The 26,711-nt window shown below is 39.7% G+C and overlaps 1 protein-coding gene across 2 annotated transcripts in view; it reads left to right on the top strand.

The window, feature by feature from the left end:
- LOC111149274 (cyclin dependent kinase like 2) overlaps window positions 1-17,745 on the top strand; it is a 49,431-nt gene extending 31,686 nt beyond the window's left edge. The window contains exons 8-15 of one of the 2 annotated variants that reach the window (XR_002640755.1): window positions 69-204; window positions 1,416-1,714; window positions 2,332-2,425; window positions 4,726-4,849; window positions 5,094-5,200; window positions 11,078-11,166; window positions 12,671-12,877; window positions 17,719-17,745. Coding sequence is in view for 1 of the 2 variants with exons in the window: in XM_022506250.1 (XP_022361958.1) it covers window positions 69-204; window positions 1,416-1,714; window positions 2,332-2,425; window positions 4,726-4,849; window positions 5,094-5,200; window positions 11,078-11,143 (826 nt within the window). In the remaining variant the exon portion in view is untranslated. Of the gene's footprint in view, window positions 1-68; window positions 205-1,415; window positions 1,715-2,331; window positions 2,426-4,725; window positions 4,850-5,093; window positions 5,201-11,077; window positions 11,167-12,670; window positions 14,876-17,718 lie in introns of those variants that run through there. The other variant, XM_022506250.1, reaches the window with a different exon arrangement.
- Window positions 17,746-26,711: the final 8,966 nt, after the last annotated feature.

A 26,711-nucleotide genomic window follows, 5' to 3' on the forward strand; every position in this document is an offset into this window, starting at 1 on the left:
TGAATTTTTTTTCTAGATTTGTCTGTCTTATACAATTTTATTGAATTGACAAATGTATTTTTATGTAGATTTTCTCAAGAGCTACAGTTAAAAGTACAGAAAGATGCCAGAAATATTTCTTTATCTAAAAAATCTCAGAACAGAAAGAAGGAAAAGGAAAAAGATGATTTCTTTGGTGAAGAGAGAAAAACACTTGTGGTACAGGTAAGTCACCATGTGTTAATGTGCATCAAGTTGTTGTTTTTAAGATTATTTATTTATTTTTGTATGTGAGAGAGAGAGAGCGCGCGCACAAGGTGGGGGGTTCGGGAGGAGCAGAGGGAGAAGCGGGCTCCCCACCGAGCAGGCAGCCCAATGAGGGACTTGATATTAAGACCCTGGGATCATGACCTGGGCCAAAGGCAGAGGCTTAACCGACTGAGCCACCCGGGTGCTCTAATGTTAAGTTTTAGATTTAATTTATCTTTAAATTTTTGGAGTTAAAAAATGAAGATGAAAAAAAGTTTTCTGGGTGCTGAACACGTTAACGTTTAGATTAGTTATAAAAATGTTATCTTCTCTTTAGACATTACCTTTTAAAAAACTCTCTCAACATATCATGTATTGAGTGCCTGCTATATATCAGACTGTGCAATAGGCCTTGTCAGGAAACCACATTTATTCTAGAACATTTAGACACATGTACTCACGTATAGTCACATGGACGCAAACACATGCACATATCATTTTTTCCCTTAAGTGATAGGAGTGAAAAATATCATATAAAAAATTTTGTGTGGAGCATTTTAAAATTGAGATTTGGATATTTATTTAAAGTTTATTTTTGCAAGTAGGTTATCCAGAATCTGTTCTTGGTGAGGTAATTCAAGCACTGCCAACCCACTCCCATTTTCTCAAGTGAACTGAAAGGAATTCTCAATTTTGTATTTCAATTTTTGTACTTTAGATTTTTAAGAACAAAAAGGAGCATACTTAATTCCTCTTTCACATTGTTCTCTACTAAAATATATATATAAATTTAATATATGTATGTGTCATGTTAATCATATATATGTATATATATATATATCTCAGAGCTAGTGTGAACGGCATTTCTTCTTTTTTTTTTGAGATTTTTTTTATTTTTAAGTGATTTCTGCACCCAAATTGGGGCTCGAACTTACAACCCTAAGATCAAGAGTTGCGCGCTCTACTGACTGAGCTGGCCAGGTAGCCCGTGAGTTGCATTTTTATTCAAAACAAATGTCTGACCAAGAATCCTGGATTTAATTTTAATTCTATAGATAGAATGAAGAAAACAGGGGTGCAGTAAGGTGATATTTATGGAATTCCACTTTCGTTGACAAATTATAAGAAGAGGTGCTTTTTCAATCTCTTCAGATCATTAATGTTATTAACTTTTTTTTAATGGTCAGGATACCAATGCTGATCCCAAAATTAAAGATTCTAAGGTATTTAAAATAAAAGGGTCAAAAATGGATGGAGAAAAAGTTGAAAAAGTCAGTCGAACTTCCAATGTCAGCTGTCCCCCCGACAATGGGATGAGCCACGTCAGAACCGGGCCTTCAGCAAGCCTCCGAGATTGCAGCAACGGCGGCGGGGATCACACTAGAAATCCGGGCGTGCCAATCCCTCCCATTGCCCACAATCCTTCTGTAGTGGCTCCCGGGATTAATTCTGGAATGGTGACTATCCCCGGAGTTCAGAGTTACAGGTATGAATTAGGAAAATAAGAACAAAGTGTCTTTTACATTTAAACATTTAAAGGTATGTTTACGAATTGCAAGTGTTTGTCAAATCAGCCACATTGGGTTGCTTTCAGGCTTCTGGGTCCTCTTCATTCCTGTCAGGTTCTGTTTCAAAAGCCTTTTTGGCCTACGGGACGAAACTTACTAACACTTGATAAAAAAAAAAAAAAATTCACCTGAGTATTAAGAAAGAAGGATTGTATTATTTAAGGTGAAGATGGTCTACAACTCTTTAGTCTAAAAACGTGAAAGGAGGTTATCATAATAAAGGAAATAATTGGTTTTAAGGGTTTACCTACATGGAATGGCTGTGGGCATTTGGTGGTCCAAAGATGCTCACTTTGGAAATTTTGCTGGAAGGAAAGTAGTTCATTTGGTTGGAGTTGGGAGGTAGGTGGGGGTCGTGAAGGTAGTGGCAAAGGACTGAAGGTTTCGCCAGATCTATGTTCATTGTGTATTTAAGAACAGGCATTAAATGCTGATTAAACTGCAGGTCACTTGGTTTTGTGTCATTTGGTTTTGCTTTTGTGCTTGAAAAAGAATTACCGCTGGTTCTAACTTAAATTTTTTGTTGTTGTTACAGAGTGGACGAAAAAACCAGGAAGTATTGTATCCCATTTGTTAAACCAAATAAACATTCTCCGTCAGGCATTTATAATATTAATGTGACCACATCCGTAAGTGAGCTATTCCCAGTGGTAGAAGAGCAAATATTAGTCTTTTCTAGACTTCCACTCGTGTTAAATATAATAGTGAAGAACTGAGACTTTCATTTGGAGACCTATCATAAAGTGGAACCTTAGTTTTATGTATATCATCCCAACCTGTCATAATAAACAATGTGAAACTGTTAAAGTTTAAGTAAGTTTTGTGAGTCTAGAAGTTTAAATATAAGATATTATTTAAATGACATCTGCTTTAATTTTTTGGTAGTAGTAAATTTTCTTAATACTTGGTGATCAGTTCTTTTGTAGAGTAGGTGACAAGTTAAATCGTGGTACCTCGCTCATGCCAGGTTTTTGGTGAAAATATTCTATTGATTTGTTTATAAATATTTATTGATTAAGTATCCTGTATGAGACCCTGGTGATGAAGAAATCAAATCCCTCTCTTCGAGGAGCTCATGGTCTAGTATAGGGTCAACAAATTCAAACAGTGTCGGATTATAATAGTGGAAGCATGCACAAGGTTCACAGGTCTTCTGAAGATTCAGGGGAGGGTTATTATGCTCAACATAACTGCTAGCATGCCTCTTTTTAAAATTAACTTAAATCATCATTATTCTTCCTCTCAAAACCCTCCATTGGCTTGTCATCTCTAAGTAAAGACCAAGTCCTTGACGGGGCCTGCAAGTCCCTGATCAACCCACTTCCCCATCCCTCTATTCTACCTGGGCTATTCTCATTCTTTTTTTTTAACCACCCCCCCTTTTTTTTTTTAATAAAGATTTTATTTATTTATTTGACAGACAGAGATCACAAGTAGGCAGAGAGGCAGGCAGAGAGAGAGGAGGAAGCAGGCTCCCCTCTGAACAGAGAGCCTGATGCGGGCTAGATCCCAGGACCCTGAGACCATGATCTGAGCCAAAGGCAGAGGCTTTAACCCACTGAGCCACCCAGGTGCCCCGGGATATTCTCATTCTTGATCAAACTATTCCAACCCACTGATTTCCTTGTATTCCTTGAACATGACCAGACCTGCACCTACATTTGGGAGCTTGTTATTTCCTCTGCTTTAGAACATTGTTATTTCCTATGCTTTACAACATTCCCCAGATAACCCAAAGAATTTGCCTTTTCTCCTCCTTGGCTTACATGAAGCCTCATTGTGAGAGCTTCCCTAATATCCTAACTCCTTTTGTCACCCATTGCTCTCTATCCTCTCTCCTTGCTTAAATTTTTTTCCATTGCATACACCTAACAGCCTCTAGATGCATTTATCTATATATCGTCTGTATCCCCCAACTAGTATGTAAGTTTCCAAGGCAGGAATATGTGCTTTGTTTATTTCCTTACAGCTCTACCCCACTACGCTTATCTACTCTAGTACATAGAAGATGCTTAAGGAATGTGAGTGAATTTTTCTGCCAGGTAATGGGAGATGTGGATTTCCCAAAGGAGTGTTTTTCTCCCAGATTTCCCTCTTCTACCCTTCTCATTATCCTCAGGCTGAAAAATATAACCTTCTTTTCATATCTCTCATGATTTGGGCATTACATCTACTTTTCTTTTCATTATTCTTGGCCCACGATTTCCAGAACCGTAGTACTTCTCTTTTTCACACCCTTCTGATTTCTTTGTAGATATTTTTGTGTTTTACATTCTTGGTCTGCTTTGGAAGATTACTTTGATCAGCAGGACTTTTCAGAGTAGCTGGCTCAATCCCATGTTGCTGGAATTGATAGCGCCGCCTTTCAGGCGTTGTGTAATCAGGCCTGGCTGTTAATTTTAGATCTTATTTCTGTTTATCCTTATTTTTAAGAGGCATTCAAAAGAGGAGGTAGAGATTAGTGGGGAGAAGACACACTTGAGTCTTTTCATGATGAAAATTAATTGAGGCAGAATTAAGCCTTAACTTTCATCAACATCTGGGTTTAGAACCCATATCCTGCTCTCCTGCATCATGCTTTAATTCTGAGATGTGAATAACGTATTATTATAAACATCCCATGTATTTTATTTATCACTTTTTGAATATGTATATCTAGTAGTCTGAACTCATTTTTTTGTACTTACAGTTTTTTTGAACTAAATATTTATTTTATAACTGATTTGAACCAAGACCTTAGTACTTACTTTACTCAAAGAACGAGCAGAAACATCCAAATAAAAAACCTCAAAAGCTCATTGCAGGACTTCTGAAATTTTGTGTTATTCTTTAATTCCTAAAGTTTAGGATATCAATATATTACTTACAAAAGGGGCAAGCCAGGCTTACCTGGAAGCTAATTCACTTGTGTTAATCATTCTGATATTAGGTCGCTAGTGAAAAGAGCCTACTTCAGGCAAATAAGAAAAGAAGGGAGTACTCCAAGACAGATGTCCGTTTGCCTGAACTAAACTACAGTCATCTCCCTGAACTAAGAGCCTTGGAAGGCATAGGTTTGTTTATAATGCTCTTACTTTTGTAGCCTTTTTTGTATACATTATTAAAAATATATGTTAAATAAACTAACAAAATATTAAAAATAAAAAATGTAGTAACTTTACATATTTATGTAAATATGTACAGATTTATGTAAGTAAATATGTACACTGAGTACATACTGAGGGACAGATACAGAATGTGGAATAACTAACAAAAATGTCTAATTTTTTCACTGTGTTTATGGTTATTTTTATTTAGCTCGAAATTCCAGGTTAATAAGGAAAGAGAACAAGAATCTCTCAGAATCTCGAATTCCTTCTCTGGCCACTATTGACTTGCATATGCCCAGTGCCGCATTACATCAGGTACAGGAATCCCCTCTAGGTTGGATAGAACTTGGGTCTCATACTTCCTTATTAAAGTAGCTTAGGAAAAGTTCTCTTTTAAGGATTAGGTGTGTTTATTGGTGGGATCTGTATGATTTTGTTTGTTAAATTTTTTCTTACTGTTCATTGCTCTTAGTACCTTTATCACACATATGTTTATATAGACATTTTCCAGCTTACAGTCATCAATTTTCTATAGATTAAAAATGTGCACACCATGTATGCAACCTAGCTATGGCTTTTATAAAACTTTTGTGGTAATTTATAGTATTTCACTGCATTAACCCAAATGTTATAACCCATATTTCACTCCTTGAATTGTTTTTATTTTTTTTATTTTTATTTATTTTTTAATTTTGTTTATTTATTTGACAGAGATCACAAGTAGGCAGAGAGGCAGGCAGAGAGAGAGGAGGAAGCAGGTTCCCCATGGAGCAGAGAGCCTGATGCGGGGCTCGATCCCAGGACCCTGGGAATCATGACCTGAGCTGAAGGCAGAGGCTTTAACCCACTGAGCCACCCAGGCGCCCCTGTTTTTATATTTTTTTTAAACGTATCATCTATTTGACATTTTTGCCCAAGACAACCCACTCCGTGTATGTTAAAGACTGGTTCTTCCATATGTAATCATTTTTCTATAATTTCTCTTAATTCTTCAGAACAGTTACATTTCTGCTGCTTCAGCAACAGTCATATCACTCATTTTCACATTAAGAACACTGGCAAACTTTTAAATTTCCTGAGCCAACCCTAACTGGTTATAAACTTTGGATATGTATCATTGCACTTAAGGATTTCTCACTTCTCCTTGGTGCTGGACAACTTTTGTTTTGGGATTTATTTCTCCGTCCTCATTATTGAAGCATTTCTGTTTCCTGGATTGCACCCGTATGTTGCCTCTGAATCTGTGTGGGTGCTTTTTTCTACCAGTCAGTACTCCTTCAATGATTTTGTAGAGCTCTACAAACAAGGGAATAATATTGTTGAGGGTAACAAATTACAGTGGCAGTTACCCACAGATACCAAGAAACGGGTTTATTGACTGCTATCACTTTGTCTTAACTCCTGCTAACAATTTCTGCAGCAAGATAACCAAAACTAAACAAATTCCTGTTGTGTGAAGATTAATTACCATCACACATTTTACTTTTAGGAACTGGAGAGTCTAAATAAATTCTTTGTATACTTTTAATCTTAAATTGAATGTAGATTTTATTTATTTATTTTTTAAAGATTTTATTTATTTATTTGACAGACAGAGATCACAAGTAGGCAGAGAGGCAGGCAGAGAGAGAGAGAGAGGAGGAAGCAGTTTCCCTGCTGAGCAGAGAGCCCTGATGCGGGGCTCAATTCCAGGACCCTGAGCTGAAGGGAGAGGCTTTAACCTACTGAGCCACCCAGGTGCCCCTGAATGTAGATTTTAAAGGTGCAGAATTTTTCACTTGCTCTCTGTGAGTAGTAGTATTGTTCAAAACCATTTTTCAGGAGTCGCATAACCAAATCTAGTTTCATGAAATGGAAGAAAGGCTTTGGCAGCCTTCATTTTTCAGATTTTTATTTGTTCCTTTGAACCAATCCTCTTATATTTATAAATTGGTTCTGCGTTTTTACCCTTAGTTTACTTGTTCATTTCCCAGTTGTATTTAAAATACACTAAACGAGAAAGTAGGTGTAGTGAAAAACACAAATTAATACCAAAATAAGATGAATCTGTGTGTGGAAAATCTGAATGGGAAGAGAAACAACAGGAGTCTGAAAGCAAGTGGCTTTCTGGCAGAAGCTGGGACTCTACTCGCCCTCTTCATGATGTGGATCAATACATTGAACTGTATTTTGTTTCTGTGCCTAACACAAACATTCTCACATGTATAAAAGCCTATCTTTATAGACTAGTGGAACATCTGCAAGATAGATTTTTGTAAGTAAAGTATGGCATAATCCATGGAATCTGTCTCTGCTCGCCCCCTTCCTACACCCTTACACCCGTTATATACTTTTCTATGTATGTAGTGACACAGTTCTTTCTCCAAGCAGTGTTTAAGCTTCATCCCACCAATTTTGATATGTTGTATTTTCATTATACTCAGTCCAAACATTTTCTTAGTTCCCTTGTAATTTCTTGTTTAACCCAGGAATTAATTAGAAATGTGTTGTTCTATAGTTAGATATTTAGGGTTTCCCTAGTATTTTATTATTATTATTATTTTTAAAGATTTTTATTTATTTATTTGACAGAGAGAGATCACAAGTAGACAGAGAGGCAGGCAGAGAGAGAGAGAGAGAGAGGGAAGCAGGCTCCCTGCTGAGCAGAGAGCCCGATGCGGGACTCGATCCCAGGACCCTGAGATCATGACCTGAGCTGAAGGCAGCGGCTTAACCCACTGAGCCACCCAGGCGCCCCAGTATTTTATTATTATTGATTTGTCATTTAATTCCATGTGGTCAAGGAAGATACTGTGTATGATTCTGATTGTTTTAGATTCATTGAGGTATGTTTTATGGCTCAGCATAGGGTCTGTCTTGGTGAATGAACCTGTTTCCTTGAAAATAACATATATATTCTTCAGTTGTTGGACATAGCCTACCCTAAATGTGAAATTAGATTAAGGTGGTTGATAGTGTTCTTCAGATCTTCTGTGTCCTTCATGATTCTTTTGTTTGTTTGGTCCTATCGGTTCCTGAAAGAGTGCTGTCAAAATCTTTTTTTTTTTTAACATCACATATTATTTTAATAACATTTAAATTAGTAGAAAATAGTCCCCAAATTAACATTAAATAGAAAAATCCAGTAAAATCTTTTGGAATTATTTATTTTTCTCTTATATCTGTTTATTTTTGTTTCATGTATTTTACGTCTCTATTACTAGGTACATACACACTTATAATTGTTTTTGTCTTCCTGACACACTGTTCCTTTTATCATGATGAAATATCTTTCTTTACCTCTTGTAGTGCTCTGTGCCACAAAGTTGATTTTATATGAGAGTAAGACAGCCATTCCAGTTTACTTATACTTACTTGTTTCCATGGTGTATCTTTTTACTTTTGTACAATCTGTTTTTAAAATTTACAGTGTTTCCTGTAGGTAGGGTCTTTCTTTTGTATCCATTCTATCAGTTCAGTTCTTTTAATTGAAATGTGTATTCATGTTCTATGCATTCTAATAAACTATTGCCAACTTAAAATAATTATTATCTCACAGTTTCCATAGGTCAGAAGTCTGGGCATAGCTGCTTCTCTCCTTGGGTCTCGCAGGTCGAAATCAGAATTTCAGCAGGGCTGCGTTTCTTTCTGGAGGCTCTAGGGGAGAACCTATTTCTAGGCCCACTCGGACTGTTAGTGGAATTTAGTTCCATGAGGTTGTGGGACTGAGGTCCCTGTTTCTTTGCTGGCTGACCCCTGGGGGTGGTTGTCAGCTTCTGGAGGCTATCCACATTCCTTGGCTTGTGGCCTCCTTCTCCATCTGCAAAGCTAACAATAATGGTCAAGTTGTTCTTACTCTTTGAGCCTCTCTCGCCTCCCCTTCTGCCTCATCTCTGACTTACTCTTCTGCTTTTAAGAGTGCACATGATGGTTTACCAGGTCTACATTAAGCCTGCCAGGATAATCTTTCTATCTGAAGGTCAGCTGATTAGTAACATTAATTACACGTGCAAAGCTTCTTCATAGCGGAGCTAAATTACTTTGATTGACTAAGCAGGGGCAGGAAACTTAGGGTGATAGCTTCAGAGTTCTGCCTGCTAGTGAATAGTTAGGCCATTAACATTTAATGTGATGATTGATATATCTAGATCTAGCTCTGTATATTATATAGGTACAAAGATCTATATAGATATAATATATATAATATATATCTCATATAGATATAAGATCTAGCTCTTTATATTATTTTTTTGTTTGTTTGTTCCTTTGTTTTCCCTTTCCAGTCTTGTTTTGTATTTGAATATTTTTAATATTGGCTTTTTGGGGATATTTCTTGGTATGATTTTTTTTAGTGATTGCTCTGGGTTTTGCAATGTACATAACTAATCTCTCACAGTGTACTTAGAGTAAATATTGTACCACTTATAAAATGTAGAAAACTTGCAGACATATTTCCTTTTACTTCAACCTAGACTTTATATTAGAACTGTATGTCTTTCATTGAAAACTGTACTAGGTCATACATTTTGCTCTAAATAGTCATAAATATTTTAAGCAATTTAGGAAAAAAAGTAGTCTTCTATATTTACCTAACCACTTACCATTTCTGTTGTTCCTACCTTCTTTCTTAAAGATTACAGTTTTGTTTTCTGGTACCATTTTTCTTCAGCTTGAAAAACTTTCTTTAGCATTTCTTCCAGAGCAGGTATGATGAGTGACAAATCCTCATATATAACTTCCCTAAGATTATAAAGTCCCAACATCTGGGCCATCTCAGGATTGGTATCTGTTGATTTTCTTTTCCCTTGACAATTGCTTACGCTTTCCTGGATCTTTTTTTTTAAGATTTTATTTATTTATTTGACAGAGAGAGAGCACAAGCAAGGGGAGCGGCAACCAGAGGGAAAGGGAGAAGCAGGCCTGGACCCTGGGATCATGACCTGAGCTGAGGGCAGACACTTAACCAACTGAGCCACCCAGGCACCCCAATAGATCTTTTTATGGCCAAAATCTTGATTGTATCTTGGAAACTGTGAATGTTACGTTGTGTAGCCTCTGGGTCCCGTTTTAATCCTTCATAATCCTCTGGAGAATGTTGAAATTTTTGTTTTAGCAGGCAGTCATTCAGCTTTTGTTCACACTGTACATTCTGCCTTATCCCCTGTGAGAAGTGTTTCAAATCTCAGTTCTCTAAGTCTTTGATATCCTAGTTTGCATCTGTCTTGTGCTTACGGGGCTCTGGGGTTAGCTAGGGACTCGTACAGGCAATTCAAATCTCAGTTCGGTTCTCCCAAGCCTCTGCTGTGCTGGTGGAGCGCTGCCGTGCGTGCTGCAGGAACTGAGCTGAGACTCCTGGGGTGCACACACAGAATGAGACGGTCCTTTCCTCTAACCCTCTTCCCTCCAGGACCATCCTTCTTCCCACATAATTGCTGGCCTTCAGGGACCCTTTTTCCGTTTTTTCCGGGATAACAAGGGAGTTTCTTTCTTTCTTTCTTTCTTTCTTTCTTTCTTTCTTTCTTTCTTTCTTTCTTTCTTCTCTTTCTTTCTTTCTTTCTTTTTTAAAAGATTTTATTTATTTATTTGACAGAGAGATCACAAGTAGGCAGAGAGGCAGGTAGAGAGAGAGGGGGAAGCAGGCTCCCTGCTGAGCAGAGCCTGATGCGGGGCTTGATCCCAGGACCCTGAGATCATGACCTGAGCTGAAGGCAGAGGCTTAACCCACTGAGCCACCCAGGCACCCCAACAAGGGAGTTCCTTTCAGACTTTTGGCCTCTTGTACTACTTCATTACTCTGAGATTAGGGCCTGCCTTTTAGACAGAGGCACAGAAATAAAAAACTAAATTGGGAAGCCACGTCCATGTGAACGACCGCATTGCCAACTTTTGACTCCTCTGCTTAATCTTCAGTTTTTTTTTTTTTTTTTATATTTTTCCTAAAGGGTTTTATTGGTTTGGTAATAAGTAGGAGAGATGGGTTATAGTGGGTTTGTACTACCTCCGCACATCAGAAGTCTCTTTTAACTTACTTATCAACAAAGAGGTCGAAGAATGGCATGTCTTTACTTCGTCAGCCTTTTCTGTGGCAGCAGCTGGAACAATGAATAGTTAATTCTAAGCATCTGGTATTTGAGGAACAAGAATTGGGATTTTGGGAGGAGTGGGACTTCTACAACTATTGAGACACTGTAATGCTTGATTATTCACTTATAGGTATCAGGATCTCCCCCGTCAGATGACTTGGAGGCTGATTTGCCTCGAATGGAACACCAGCACTGAGAGCCGTTTTGGTTCTGAACTGGGTATGTCAGGTGTTTCATACTTAAAGCAAAGTGTCCTCCCATGAGAAATATTCTGTAGCTTGCTGAAGTTCAGATACTGCAGCTAAAGTAATCTCCAGTGATTGATACCATGAGAACTCCTGATGGAGAAAGAGTTGTGTCACTTAAAAATACAGAAGTGACATTTGTTTCTGGGGTGAAATCCCTTTTCATAGAGCTTACATCTCTTGCTCTTAAACTAATCTCCTGTATTTTATTGGCTCCAGTAATGCGAATTTATGATGATGAGTGCTGTGGAAGGATATATACTTATCTCCCTTATCAGCCATTTGTCCCTGTGGGCTTTTAAAGCAAGAAAGACAAAATGATTGCTTGGTAATCTTCTTCCCCATAAAGAAGGATCAGCACTATACCAGATGATTGCTTCCCATTTATATATTTATTTATTTATTTTTATTTTTTGCTTCTACTGGACTTTACATTGTCCTGCTACTATACCACAGGAAAAAGAGACTTGCAAGCTACAACCTGAACCACGTGTCACCGCAGAGAAAACAGGGCCCCTGGAACACCTTCCCACCTCACTGTGGACCTATTCACAGGATAAATACATGTCACACATTTTTTTTTTATAAGAAAGCAGGATAGATTAATAATAAGTGATTAGGCATCAACAATGACTTGGAAAATCAAAAGTCAATTTTAAATGGTAACAGGATTTCCCTCCTTTAAGTATAACTGTTTAGTACTAAAAAAATGAAAAACAAAAATCAGATCTTTTTTTTTTAAAGATTTTATTTATTTATTTGACAGACAGAGATCACAAGTAGGCAGAGAGGCAGGCAGAGAATGGGGGGTGAAGCAGGCTCCCTGCTGAGCAGAGAGCCCGATGCGGGGAGATCCCAGGACTCCAGGATCACGACCTGGGCCGAAGGCCAGAGGCGTTAACCCACTGAGCCACCCAGGTGCCCCCAAATCAGACCTTTTGAGTGCTAATTCACTATGCGACAAGTCATCCAATGTTTAGTATCTTATTAGCTATAAAATGTGATGATAATAAAATCCCACCTTCTTATAAATATGTTGTTGTCATTAATCTATTAACCTCCACAAAGCATTTTGAATGTCTGTGCCATCATATGTGAATTTACTATGAAGTGAACAAGTCTTAATTCCTCACTGGTATGGGTCCCTTCCAAGGCTCTGGGAGAAGTCTTGGCAATGCACTCATTACACATACTGTATGAACTGTAGCCTCTATGAAACTTGGATCTGTTTTGTCAAAACCAGTCATTATTTACAGACAAGGAGATGATATGCTATACATGACAGTTTTGATTGCTAATTATCCTAAAGAATGTCATTAAAATCTTGTTTTTGATATATATTGTTTAGTCTGAAGTTTTCTTAAGTGTGTAATACAATATTATAAGTATCTTCAATGTAAGAAAGTAAGTGAGATAGAAATGTATTTCTAGAAGGATCTTATGTAAACCATTGGGCATATGTTCCCTTGTGATTTTAGATGCTGCTCTAGCCCTTGAGATGACATCCCTTGCAACAGAAATGCTGATATCCTACAAAGAGAGATTCGTGGTTTTGTCCTTTACTTCTAAACTGCCTGCATTTTCTGAGAAAGGCCTTGCAGAAGAAAAAAAAAAAGACTTCCAAGTGTTTCCAAGGAAGATTGAATAAGTGCGCCTCCCTGATTGCTATCCTGTCACCTTTCAAGGTCTCTGTTGGTATTTCAGGATATATCCAATGGAAGAATAGTGATATGGTTCTTGTTACATGAATGTGTATTTACTGTTAGTAAATTGTGCATTTAAAATTACCCAAGAGTTAAAAAAAAGTTTAAAAAGAGAGAAAGAATCATTATAATGGTCATGTTATATGAACTTTCTGTGTTATCTATATAAATGTGTACATTTATTTAGGAATGGGTTTGGTGGAGGTAAGTGATTAAAAACTAGGATCAGTTGAAGAAATGAAAAAATTAGGATCAGTCAGAGAAAATGTTTCCTTTACCCTAATTTAACTGTAAATACTCATTTAAAAAGTTTGCTTGTTTCTAGGCTTTAAGGAGATATGTAATTGCTCTCTGTGGATAGGCGTCTGTCTTTGGTTTCTGTGATTATTGTTGATGTTTGATCATTATGTAATGGGAATCTGGCCTCTCTGCTGATCTTTTAAGAACAACACTACTGCAAATGTCTCAAGGAAACTTTTTATGTCTAATGATTTAGTATGACCTGACTTTAGATAATCCTCTGTATTTTAAGACTATGGTGCCAGGGTTCCTGTGTGCAGGAACAGGACTGAAGAAAGAACGGTGAAGGAGAATTTTGTAGGTATATCTTCAAGTTGAGAACTGTGCACGTCATTGAGAAAGGAAGTATATACGTGCAAAATTAGGAGATGGGACGCTGGTTTACTGACCGACTAGGACTGGTTACTTTTCTCTTGGCCAGTTACTGTTGATCTACCCCCCTTACCCCCAGCATAGAGGCTTTGGGAAGGAACATCCATTATTATGGACCTCTCTCCTGTCCACTGATAGTTTGAAGGTGATAGCAGACAGAACCCAGAAATGTTCCTGTCTTCTCATTTCTTCAAACACTTAGGCCTTCCCAAAAGTTCTTCACCAATAGGCAAAACTATCTACCTACAGACCTCACATCTTTCCTCGTGCCCCAGTCCATGGCTTCCAGGTGGGAAGCTGAAGCCAGTTTGACTCTAGGTTTTTGGTTTCCAGTTTGCTGGTCATACTCTGCATTTATTGTTTTAGAGAATCGTTGTTAGGGGGACCAGAAGTTGTGTGTTTTTCTTGGCCTTAACCGGTTAACAACATGTTTTTTTCCAAAACACACTGACTAGAACTTGGCCCAAGAATTTAACTAGCACTTTTCTTTATTACTCTGTGGAGCTTAATATTGAAATTCTGAATTTAGATACTTGGTCCTCAAAAAAGCAGGACATTCAGGAAGAGACAAATTGAGGGGTTCCTATGTAGAAGTCTATAGGTGGTTCAATTAAAATTCTGTCTTGATTTTGAAGCTCTATTTTTAAACTCTGACCAGGTGTTTGACTAAATTGGTATGACTAACATGCTAGACAAAATTAATGTGTAGGCATTAATAGCCTTCACATCGAGATATTGTTTTATTTTTACTTTAAAAAGTATTGCCAACAGACTGTACAGTGTGGGAAGCAGACAATACTTAAAAGCCAAGTGGCTTTCCAACTTATTTTGATGTAATTTTTATTTAAAGACAGTGTGTACATATCACCTCAATGCCTGAGGATCTAGAATCAGTTATCTGTATTTGCTTTTGGTATCTTTCGCCTATTAGAACACTGTGTGAACTTTAGAATTAAGGGACTAAATATAATTTACTCTAATTTACTCTAAGTCATACCTAACCAGGTCATATCTGGTTAGAACCTGGGCGGAACTACTTGAAAAAGAAGATTTTTGCAAACTGGGGCTATAGATACTGAACCAAAAATAATTCTTTCAGTGTAAGATTACTCTGTTCTCCTTACAAGGATATGACTAAACATAATCGGAAATATGTGTATGTCCTGGCGGGGGAAATGGGCTTGCTGTTGGATGTATGTTTTACAACTAATAAATATTATATCTTACTGAGCTCCATAGATGATTTTATTTGCATTTATTTAAGAGAATACAAATAATGTATACAACATTGTATGGAATTTAACAAATAAATTTGAAATAATCTGTTAATTCTTTTTTGGAAACTTAGATACAGGGGTGGCAAGTTGTCTTTTTTTTTAATTGGGTTTTTATTTTAATTCCGGCAGAGTTAACATAGAGCTATGTTAGTTTCAGGCGTACACTATAGTGATTCAGCAATTCTGTGCATTACTCAGTGCTCATCAAGGTGAGTGTACTCTTAATCCCGGTCACCTGTTTCACCCATCCTGCCACCTACCCCCGCTCTGGTAACCCTCTGTTTCTTCCCTATTTAAGGGTCTGTTTTTTGGTTTGTCTTTTTTCCCCTTTTGTTTGTTTGTTTTGTTTCTCAAATTCCCCGTGAGGGAAATCATACGGTATTTGTCTTTCTCTGACTGGTTTATTTCACGTAGCTAATGCTGCTCTCTAGAGCCATCCATGTTGTTGCAAATGGCAAGATTTCATTCTTTTTTAATGGCTGAAAAATATTGCATTCCACTTCTTTATCCATCCCTCTATAGATGGACACTCGTGCTGCTTCCATAATTTGGCTATTGTAACTGATGCTGCAGTAAATATGGGGCGCATGTATCTTTTTGAATTAGTCTTTTTGTATTCTTTGTATTGTATTCAATACAATTAGTAGTTTTGTATTCCACTACCCAGTAGTAGGATTACTAGATCATATGGTGGTTTTGTTTTTAATTTTTTGAGGAACCTCCATACTGTTTTCCACAGTGGCTACATCAGTTTGCATTCCCACCAACAGTGCATGGACGTTCCTTCTCCATATCCTTGCCAACACCTGTTGTTTCTAAAATTTTTTATTTTAACCGTTCTGATAGTTTTGTGGTGATATCGCCTTATAGTTTCGATTTGTCTTTCCCCGATGATGAGGCATGTTGAACATCTTTTCATGTGTCCGTTGGCCAAGTGTATGTCTTATTTGGAGGAACGTCTGTCCATGTCTTCTGCTCATGTTAATCAGATTATTTGTTTTGGAGGCGTTGCTGAATTAGTTTTCTTGTACAGCATATGATACGAGCAGCCTGGCTAGAAAGAAACATGTTTTGTGAAGACCTGGTCAAAGTTGTGACAGACGGAAGTTTAGAACTTGGGTCTGCTGATTGAGAATCCCTTGCTTGTTTGGAATAGCTGACTTCCTATTGAAATGGGAACAAAGAAGATAGGTTTCCTTATGTGACTCCCTCATTATTGGTTCTTTTATCTGAGTTGTGCTACAATAGAAATCTCGATCGGTAGTAAACTCTGAGTCAAACTGGACTGAAAGATGTGACTGACTTGTTTTCTAAGCCCTCCTCTATGTAACTGAACCATGGGCAGGGAATTAGAAACAGCAGGATCATTTCTGCTAAGGCTTTAAGGCTGGTTCTTATGAATTGGACTACATGGATTTTTCTTTATTGTTTTGTGCTGTGTCTTTACATTGGTAATGGACTCCTAACACTCCTCTATGTGAATGAAAAATTGTTTTTTACTCACTGCTTTTAGAGGGCCTTATTTTTCCTCTTGATAGATTCAGACACGAGAAAACTTGAAGCTATAATTAACATACAGTTTGTTTCTTAACATGTCCTTCAGAGAAGTACCTTACCACAAACCTTGACATCATTTGTCATCACTTTAAGTAACTTGTAATTCAGAGCTTTGTATTTATAGATGTTTGTGGATATCTGATGTTGAATGTATATACACTGAGAAAGTTTTCTGTACCAAACCATCCAGAAAATGTCATTTTTCTTTGCTTTCAGTGAAAATTTACTCTCCCCCTCCCTCATTGCATAGCCTCATTCAATCCTTTATGTCCCACTTTGGCAGCAGAGTCATCTCCTATAGAAGTGAGGAAGGTTGTAGCAAAATTTTAGAAAATGTATTATTGGTTAACATGTATTAAAATAAGAAAGAATAAGGGAAATGAAACCAAAATATCTCAGTTCAGCATGTTTTTCTGTCCCTAGTCCATTAGAGGATCTCCTATTAGTCAAGAGAATAGGCTTTTTTTTTTTGGTCAGTTTATTTCCATTAGGCTGTCTCCATGTCTCTAGATCTGGAAAATGATATTCATTAATGTAGCTGTTAGAATTGAAAACTCTCCCTCCATCCCACAATAACAGTGTTCTAACTGGCTACTTCCCTTCCCAACTAGTTTTTAGCCTCTTCCTTAGACCATCATTCCTTTTGCTTTCATGTATACCTACTATCTGTACCCCCCATACCCCCACTATATATTTTTTTTAGTAGAAAATCTGTTTATTAAGATGTTCCTGGACCCTTCAGAAGAGTCAGGGCCTGGTTCTGAAGTCACATGGGCAAGTTCAACAATCCATTGTCACCACCCCCACTAATTTTTCTGTGTCTCTAAAGATTGGGAGCCATACTTTATTTATCTGTTTCTGTTCCACACCATCTCACACAGTGATTTCTTCTTTCTCCCCTTCTTTCTTCTTCTTCCTTCTCCTCCTCTTCCCCCCCTTCCCCTCCTTCTTTCTGTTATTCTCCTCTTCCTTCTCCTCCCCCCTCCTCCTCCTCCTTTTCTTTCTACTTCTTCTCCTTCTCCGACTTCTTTTTCTCCTTCTCCTTCTCCTCCTCCTCCTCCTTTCTTCTTAATTCCCTTCCCCCTCACTCTTCCTCCTCCCCTCCCCCTCCTTCTTCACCCTGCACTCAACATAGGTCTCGAACTCACAACCCCAAGATCGGGAGTCACATGCTCTTCTGACTGAGCCAGCCAGGTGCCCCTAACCAGTGATTTTTATGTGACAATAGTAGTAATAATCCTACAAAGGAAGGAATGTAAGGTTTTTTTAATTTTGTTTTTGTTTTTGTTTTTAAGATTTTATTTATTTATTTGACAGAGAGAGATCGCAAGTAGGCAAGAGGCAGGCAGAGAGAGAGGAGGAAGCAGGCTCCCTGCCAAGCATAAAGCCTGATGCGGGGCTCGATCCCAGGACACTAAGACCATGACCTGACCCGAAGGCAGAGGCTTTAACCCACTGAGCCACCCAGGCACCCAGGAATGTAAGTTTTATTTTATAGGCAAGGTACTAGGCTTAGAAGGTTTAAGGGACACATACAGAGTCACTCAATAAATGGTAGAGCCCATGGTGTTTGTTAAAATAAATATACAAGTATGATTATTTAGATGAATGAATTTTAAAATTTTTGTTTAGGGCACCTGGGTGGCTCAGTTGGTTAAGCGACTTCCTTCGGCTCAAGTCATGATCCTGGAGTCCCAGGGCTCAAGTCTCACCTCAGGCTCCCTGCTCAGGAGGGAGTCTGCTTCTCCTGCTGACCTCTCTCCCCTCATGCTCTCTCTCTCTCTCTCATTCTCTCTCTCTCTCAAATAAGTAAATAAAATCTTTTAAAAAATAAATAAAATTTTAGTTTAGATAATATACACTTTGGGAAATTTGACTCCTGGAGCCACATGCTTCATTCATGTATGGGGGAGGAAGTGTGTTTCTCTAGCCATCAGACCAAACTTCACTTCATTCTAGGCTGAATGTGGATATTGCTCACTGGAGTCAAGCACTGTAGCCAAGGAAACGGTATGCACTTATTGGCTTGGACCTCTCTTAAATTCCTTTGCCTGAATTAATCATGGGAGCAGAAGGAAATAGGATGGTGCTGATTGGTTTAGGACAATGACAGTTTACCTGTGGAACCACCTGGCTTCTACAATGCTGGGAAAATATATGTAGAATGGACGCTGGAGAAAAAAATTCACCAGAGACGGACAGTTGAAGCTGCAAAACTATGCTTCATTTTATTTTATTTTTAAAATATTTTATTTATTTATTTATTTGACAGAGATCACAAGTAGGCAGAGAGGCAGGCAGAGAGAGAGAGGAGGAAGCAGGCTCCCTGCTGAGCAGAGAGCCTGATGCAGGGCTTGATCCCAGGACCCTGAGATCATGACCTGAGCCGAAGGCGGAGGCTTTAACCCACTGAGCCACCCAGGCGCCCCTGCTTCATTTTATTTTAATTATTTTTTAAGATTTTATTCATTTATTTGAATGTAGAGGGGAGAGATCCCAACCAGGGGGGAAGGTAGAGAGAGAAGCAGACACCCTGCTGGGCACGGAACCCAACATGGAATCCATCCCAGGACACCAGGATCGCAACCTGAGCCAAAGGCACACACTCAACCAACTGAACCACACAGGTGTCCTTTATTTTTATTTTTAAAATATTTATTTATTTATTTATTTTAGAGAGAGCGAGAGAGGGCACACAAATAGGGGAAGGGGCAGAGGGAGAGACTATTCTAGCAGACTCCCGTTAAGCACGGAGCCCAACACAGGGCTTGATCTCATGACGCATGAGATCAGGACCTGAGCTGAAGCCAAGAGTCAGACATTTAACCCACTGAGCCCCCCAGGAGCTCCAGGTATGTTTCGTTGTAGATTTTGACTGATTCTGCCAAACTGCACTCCAAAAATGCTGCACCATTTTATATTTCTACCCACAGTGTATGAGGAAGTTTATTTCTCCACACCCAGACCATGTTAGATATTACTAATAATTTCCATTTTGACCAGTCTGGTGGGCAAAAATTATCTTGCTGTATATTTTCTTGTTTACTACTGAGGTTACATGTATTTTTACGTATTTTTTCTTTTTGTGTATCAGTCATTTGGTTTCCTCCTTCTGTGAATAAAAGATATTAAAGGTCTTTTTAAAAAGGTAAAGTAGATTGTAGCTTGAGTTTTGGAGATTTTCCTTTGTAAATGTTTTTCCTTCCTACTGAAAACAAAGGTGAACATCAGATTTAGATAATACAATTTGGCCTAAGCTATATTTTAAAGATTTTATTTATTTATTTGAGAGAGAGCGGGGATAGGAGCAGAGGGAGAGAGATGAGCAACTCTGCACTGAGCAGGGAGCCTGACACAGAGCTTGATCCCCAGGACCCCAAGATCACAACCTGAGCTGAAATCAAAAGTCAGATGCTCAACGGACTGGGCCACCTAGGTGTCCCTTAAGCTGTATTTTAGACCAAAATTATTTTGTATTGGGAAATGCAGCCCAGCCAACAGAATGTATTTACTTGTTCATTTTAAAAATGTTATTTTAATTCCATGCAACCAACATACAGTGTTATACTCATTTCAGGTGTCTAATATAGTGATTCGGCATTTCTCTATATTACTCAGTGTTCATCAAGGTAAGTGCACTCTTAATCCCCTTTATTTCACCCATTCTGCCCCCCCACCTCCCTTCAGTTGGTTCTCTACGTAAGGGTCTGTCTTTTGGCTTTGTCTCGCCACCCCCACCCCCACCTTTTGTTCTTTTGTTTTGTTTTTTAAAATTCCATGTATAAGTGAAATCATATGGTATTTGTCTTTCTCGGACTGGCTTATTTTGCTTAGCTAATGCTACTCTCTAGATCTATCCATGTTATTGCAAATGGCAAGATTTCATTCTTTTTATGGCTGAATAATATTCCAGTATGTATATATACACCATATCTTGTTTATCTGTTCATTTGTTGATGGACACTTAGGTTGCTTCCATAATTTGACTATTGTAAATAATGCTTGCAATAAACACTGGGGTGCATGTATTCCTTTAAATTAGTGTTTTTGTATTCTTTGGGTAAATTTCCAGTAGTGGAATTACTGGATTAATATGGTAGTTCTCTTTTTAATTTTTTGAGGAACCTCCATACTGTCTTCCACAGTGCCAGTCAACAGAAAGTATTCTTTTTTAAAAAATTAACATATAATGTATTATTAGCCCCAGGGGTACAGGTGTGTGAATTGCCAGGTTTACACACTTCACAGTACTCACCATAGTACTTACCCTCCCCAATGTCCATAACCCAACCACCCTCTCCCTAACCCCCTCCCCCTGGCAACCCTCAGAGAATAAGAGTCTCTTATGGTTTGTCTCCCTCCCGATCCCATCTTGTTTCATTTATTCTTTTCCTACTCCCCAAACCCCCCATGTTGCTTCTCGACTTCCTCATATCAGAGAGATCATATGATAGTTGTCTTTCTCCAATTGACTTATTTCGCTCTAGTTCCATCCATGTCATCGCAAATGGCAAGATTTCATTTCTTTTGATGGCTGCATAGTATTCCATTGTATATATACCATATCTTCTTTATCCATTCATCTGTTGATGGACATCTAGGTTCTTTTCATAGTGTGGCTATTGTGGACATTGCTGCTATAAACATTCAGGTGCACATGCCCCTTCGGATCACTACATTTGTATTTTTAGGGTAAATACCCAGTAGTGCAATTGCTGGGTCATAGGGTAGCTCTATTTTCAACTTTCTGAGGAACCTCCATGCTGTTTTCCAGAGTGACTGCACCAGCTTGCATTCCCACCAACAGTGTAGGAGGGTTCCCCTTTCTCCACATCCTCACCAGCATCTGTCATTTCCCGACTTGTTAATTTTAGCCATTCTGACTGGTGTGAGGTGGTATCTCATTGTGGTTTTGATTTGTATTTCCCTGATGCCAAGTGATGTGGAGCACTTTTTCATGTGTCTGTTGGCCATCTGGATGTCTTCTTTGCAGAAATGTCTGTTCATGTCCTCTGCCCATCTCTTGATTGGATTATTTGTTCTTTGGGTGTTGAGTTTGATAAGTTCTTTATGGATTTTGGACAACAGAAAGTATTTTTTTTTTAAAGATTTTATTTACTTATTTGACAGACAAGTAGGCAGAGAGGCAGGCAGAGACAGAGAGAGGAGGAAGCAGGCTCCCCGCCGAGCAGAGAGGACCCTGGGATCATGACCCGAGCCGAAGGCAGGGGCTTTAACCCACTGAGCCACCCGGGCGCCCCAACAGAAAGTATTCTTAAATACACTTGTCTTTAAGTAAGGTGGTCAGTTTCCCATTCTTCTGTTGGGTCTGAGAAGAGGTTGAAGAAGTCAGTTCTGTCTGGGCGAATAGGGATTATTTAAGGAGAATTATGAAAGTTCTGAGCTTGGGGGCTTGCTACACTTGGCTCTAAATCCATTCCACCACGGTGACCCCCACTCCTTTGGCTCCGCAGGGGCTGTCCAGTGCTGCCGGCGCCATCCAGGAGGCGGCAGAGCAGCCCGGCTCACGGCGCTCAACCCACAGGACAAGGGACTAAGCCGTGATGAACTTCACCCGAGGGGTGTCATCCGTTCCTTTTGCCCATGCAATTAGCGGTATTTTTCCACTCTAAGGGCTCAATGTTGAGGAGTTCTTAATCTATCTGAACCGAGGGGGCTGCGAAGGAGAACCGCGATCCGCGGTGCGTCACACGGTAGGGCCGGCGCAGTGGCGCCCTCTCGTGGACACGGGTCGTTACACGCGCCCGTAGTCCGTCCCAGCATGACGTCAGTGCTCCCTTGACGTCAGCAGGGGGCTGGTGACTCAGGTCGGAAGGCAGAAGCCATGGCTGGAGGAGGGCGAGGCCGATGGGAGCGTGGGGCGGGTGGGGAAGCACGTGGACTTCACCAAAAATCCTAAGAGAAAAGGTAGCTGGAGAATTATGGAAGGAAATTTGCCTCCTAGCGATGAAATGTGAGCAGAAGGGCCGAGGCAGAGCGGCAGGAGGTTCCGATCCGGCACTTCCAAGGGCGCTGATCCAGAGCGGGTTCGGAGGATCCGGGGGAAGCACGATTTTCCGGTGCGGTTTCTGTACGAGCCCCAAGACGTGGGCTGATGCTCACGATGAATGGAAATTGGCAGGTGCGCCCTGACACCGCCTGTGCCGTGGGCGTGCGGCCGGGGGTCTGCAGGGTGCGGCCCCAGACACGCTCCAGCCGTGACGTCAGCGGGCGGGTGTGAGGACGTCATCCGTCAGTCCGCCGGGACTCTGCGTTTGGGGAAGTGTAGAGCATGCTGCTGAGGGGGAATAAGCGATCCATTTTGTGTCTAAAATTTAAGCCCTTAATGTCCTTCTCCACGTGTTCCTTTGAGAAAAGTTCACCAAACAAAACTGAAAAGGAGCTATGGAAAACGAGAAATACTTTGCCAACACAGGAGCAGAACTTTAAAACACATCTTGAACACTTTATTACAATTACTCTATGAACTCTACCTCTATTCTGAATGAAGGGCATCTGAGTCTCTAGGTGAAGGAAATTTCGAAAGTTCTAAAGAAATTAAAGTATTTACTATGTACAGAACATATAATAAACCTTCTGTTTAGGACATGAACCAAGATGTGTTACTAATTTTGTTGCCAGAAAATCAGTTTCTCCTCCCTGGCGAACAGATGTTTAAGGAATAGCAGTTTGAAGAGACACCTCAGGTAATTAGCCCTCCCAGCAGATCTATATGTCTTGCCTGAGCATGGAGGAGAACTTTATGAGGAGGACTGGACTCAGATTTTTCTTTTTTTTAAGTGACAGGTGTTGCTAGTAAAAACCTGAAAAAATTTTACAAAATGAATGAGCAGTTAAATTGGTGGATTCTCTATCTCCGGTTGTCATTCCAACTTGTTCTCTAACAAACTCCTAAAAGGGAGAAATGTTATCAGCAGTGAAATAGGAATATTCATGTTAAAATTCCTAAAAGAAGGCCAAAAATATGCATGGGTAGCAGCAGCTTTTTTTTTTTTTTTGAGAGGAATGTATGTGCCTTATTTTCTTCTCAATAGAAGTTCCTTTTTTTCGGGAGATTTAAAAATCCTCAGGTTTCCCCTGATATGTGGAAACTGATTTGGAAGCAACTATGGTTGAATATCAGGAAGTTTAAAAGTTCATTATCAAGTATTTATTGAGTGCCTAGTATATGCAGGTATTATTGTCAGTGTTGGACATAAAGGAGTGAACACAATAGGTACAAAACACTGCCTTTAAGGAACTTATTTTTTCTCTCTCTCTTTTTAAAAAGATTTTATTTATTTATTTGACAGACAGATCACAAGCAGGCAGAGAGGCAGGCAGAGAGAGAAGGGGAAGCAGGCTCCCCGCTGAGCAGAGAGCCCGATTCGGGGCTCGATCCCAGGACCCTGAGATCATGACCTGAACTGATGGCATAGGCTTTAACGCACTGAGCCACCCAGGCACCCAAGGAACTTATTTTCTGATGAAAGACAAAAAATAAAAAAGATAACTAGGAAGGCATTAAGAGTAATGAATGTGATACATGCTAGGGATAGAAACACAGCTGGGAACGGGGGTGAGGGAAAGCATCTGTGGCTGCGCATTTCGCTAGGATTGCCAGGGAGTGGAGAGGTGGCATTTTATGAATGTCCCGAGAGAAGTGAGGGAAGGACCCAGGTGGAGAATGTGGGTTTCTGGGGCCCTGCAGGAGGAGGTGTCCGGGGGTCCTGGGGAGGGAGTGTGCCTGGTTTGTCTGAGGAACAGCCAGGAATGCAGTGTGTCTGAGTGCAGTGGGAAAGGAAGAGAGTAGTAGGAGATGAGGTCGGAGAGAGAGAGGCTGGGGATGGGGAGGGGAGAGGCCACGTCACGCAGGCCACTTTAAGGACCTGTCATCTGTGTCGGGAGGTTTCAGATGTCACGCTTTGTCATGGCCCCTTCGGTACCAATCACTGAGCTGCTACCGTCGTAATAAGAACCCGTATCATACATTTCCAACGTCAAAATTGTGAGAGAGTTTCTGTTTGGAAGGTGTGTTAATCTCTTTGTGTGGTTCTTTGGCTCACCAACTGTATGAAGCATACAGGGTTATATTTAGGGCTGTTCAAACTGCTCTGTTTTAAATTTGCCTTAGCTGGGAAAGACAAACGCTTGTTGGTACATACTAAAAAACATGCGGTCTTCTGCTTACTCTTACGACGTGATGATCCAGTGAAATATTGCTCCCCGCAATTTATTGCGATACAGTTGACATCTACCATTGTGTAAGTTTAAGGTGCCCCACATGGTGCTTAGACATACTTCTATATTGCGGTATGATTACCACAAAGGTGTTAGCTAAACTCTCCATCCTGTCACATAAATACCAGTTCTGTTTTCATGGTGAGAATATTTAAGATCTACTCTCTTAGCAACTTTCAATTCTCTGGTACAGTATCATTAGGTGTAATCACCAAACTGTATGTTAGATGCTCAGAACGTGTTAATCTTTTTTTAAAAAATTAATTAATTATTTAATTTATTTGACAGAGATCACAAGTAGGCAGAGAGGCAGGCAGAGAAAGGGGGGATCGGGAACAGGCTCCCCGCCGAACAGAGAGCCCAATGCGGGGCTCGATCCCAGAACCCTGGGATCATGACCTGAGCTGAAGGCAGAGGCTCAACTCACTGAGCCACCCAGGAGCCCCAGAACGTGTTAATCTTACGATAGGGAGTTTATGCTCTTTGACCAATATTTCCCCATTTCCTGGGTTGCCTGTCAGCCCCTGGTAACCACCATTCTACTTTCCGTGTCTTGGAGTTCAGCTTTTTTAGATTCCACATATATGTGATAATATACAGTATATATATTATACAGTTTGTCTTTTTGTTTTTTTAAAGGTTTTTATTTATTTATTTGACAGAGAGAGAGCACAAACAGGAGCAGCAGAGGGAGAAGAAGAAGCAGGCTTTCTACTGAGCAGGGAGCCCAATACGGGACTCGATCCCAGAACCCCGGGATTGTGACCTGAGCAGAAGGCAGCCGCTTAACTGACCGAGCCACTCAGGTGCCCCAGTATTCGTCCTTCTTTGTCTGACTTATCAGTGAAGTATTACTTTACACAAGCTTGCCAGCTACTGGTCATAGAATATTTGAGTGCTTGCTTGATAAACCTACAATTATAGTTAGCATGTATTTACAGATTTCCCCATACACTGCAGCACTAAAGATTTTTAATAGATAATTTCATATAGTAAGCTATATAAACCCTAAGCATACAGCTTGATGAGTCTTTATAAATGTACAGACCTGGGATATTTCCAGCTCCCAGCAGGCTCTCTTACCTTTCCTCAGCCAACTACCCATTAAAAGTCATCATTCTTCTGACCTCTGTCACTATAGATTAGTTTTGCTTGTTCCTGAATTTCATATAAATGAAATCTCATTCTTTTGCATTTGAATTCTTTTTGTCAACATGAACTCGTGGGGTTGATTTATGCTGTTGTGTGAAGCTGTAATCCATGGTTCTGCCTTGCTGTGCGGTATTTGGGTATATGATACAGTAACGATTCGTTCACCGGTTCTACTGTGGATGGACTTGGTGTCTCCAGTTTAGAGCTGTTTCATGATGACTCAGCGGTTTTACTTGGCACTGATCCTAGGAGTTGCTGCGGTATATGGAACCAATGGTCCAAGCACATTGTTTCAGTTGTGTCTACTCTTTCTTGGATCTTCCATCCTTGTTTTCTTTGTGTCTCTTTAGAACAAGCCTGGAGGTTCTACTGGGAACGTGATAGTTACTTACATTTTATTATAAAAACAAGTCAAGTATGCTCTGTGCTTAAAACAGGAAAGTGCTGATTCTCTCTTTATTTCTTTATGTATGAAAGTACCTGAGCATTGTAATACTCTTTTCTTTAGAATCAAAGCCAGCTTTCTCTAGATCATTTCTGGGAGTTTAGTTGCTAACTGTTATCAAAATTGGATACCTCCTGTTAGGGGCCAAATTTATCCCCCAACATTCATATGTGGAAGTGCTAACCCCCAGGACCTCAGAATGTGACTATATTTGGAGATAGGACCTTTAGAGAGGTGATTTAAGTTAAGATGAGGATTTTAGAGTGGTCCCTAAGCCAATCTGATTGGTATCCTTATTAAGAAGGGAAAATTTGGGGGCACCTGGGTGGCCCAGTCAGTTAAGCTCTGCCTTCAGCTCAGGTCATGATCCCACGGTCCTGGGATCCAGTCCCACATCAGGCTCCCTGCTCAGTGGGGAGTCTGCTTCTCCCTTTACCTCTGCCGCTCCCCCTGCTTACGTTCTTTCTCTCTC

Source organism: Enhydra lutris, unplaced genomic scaffold (assembly GCF_002288905.1).
Source record: "Enhydra lutris kenyoni isolate GAN:26980312 unplaced genomic scaffold, ASM228890v2 scaffoldscaffold21, whole genome shotgun sequence".
In the NCBI taxonomy this organism is placed as follows: Eukaryota; Metazoa; Chordata; class Mammalia; order Carnivora; family Mustelidae; genus Enhydra; species Enhydra lutris.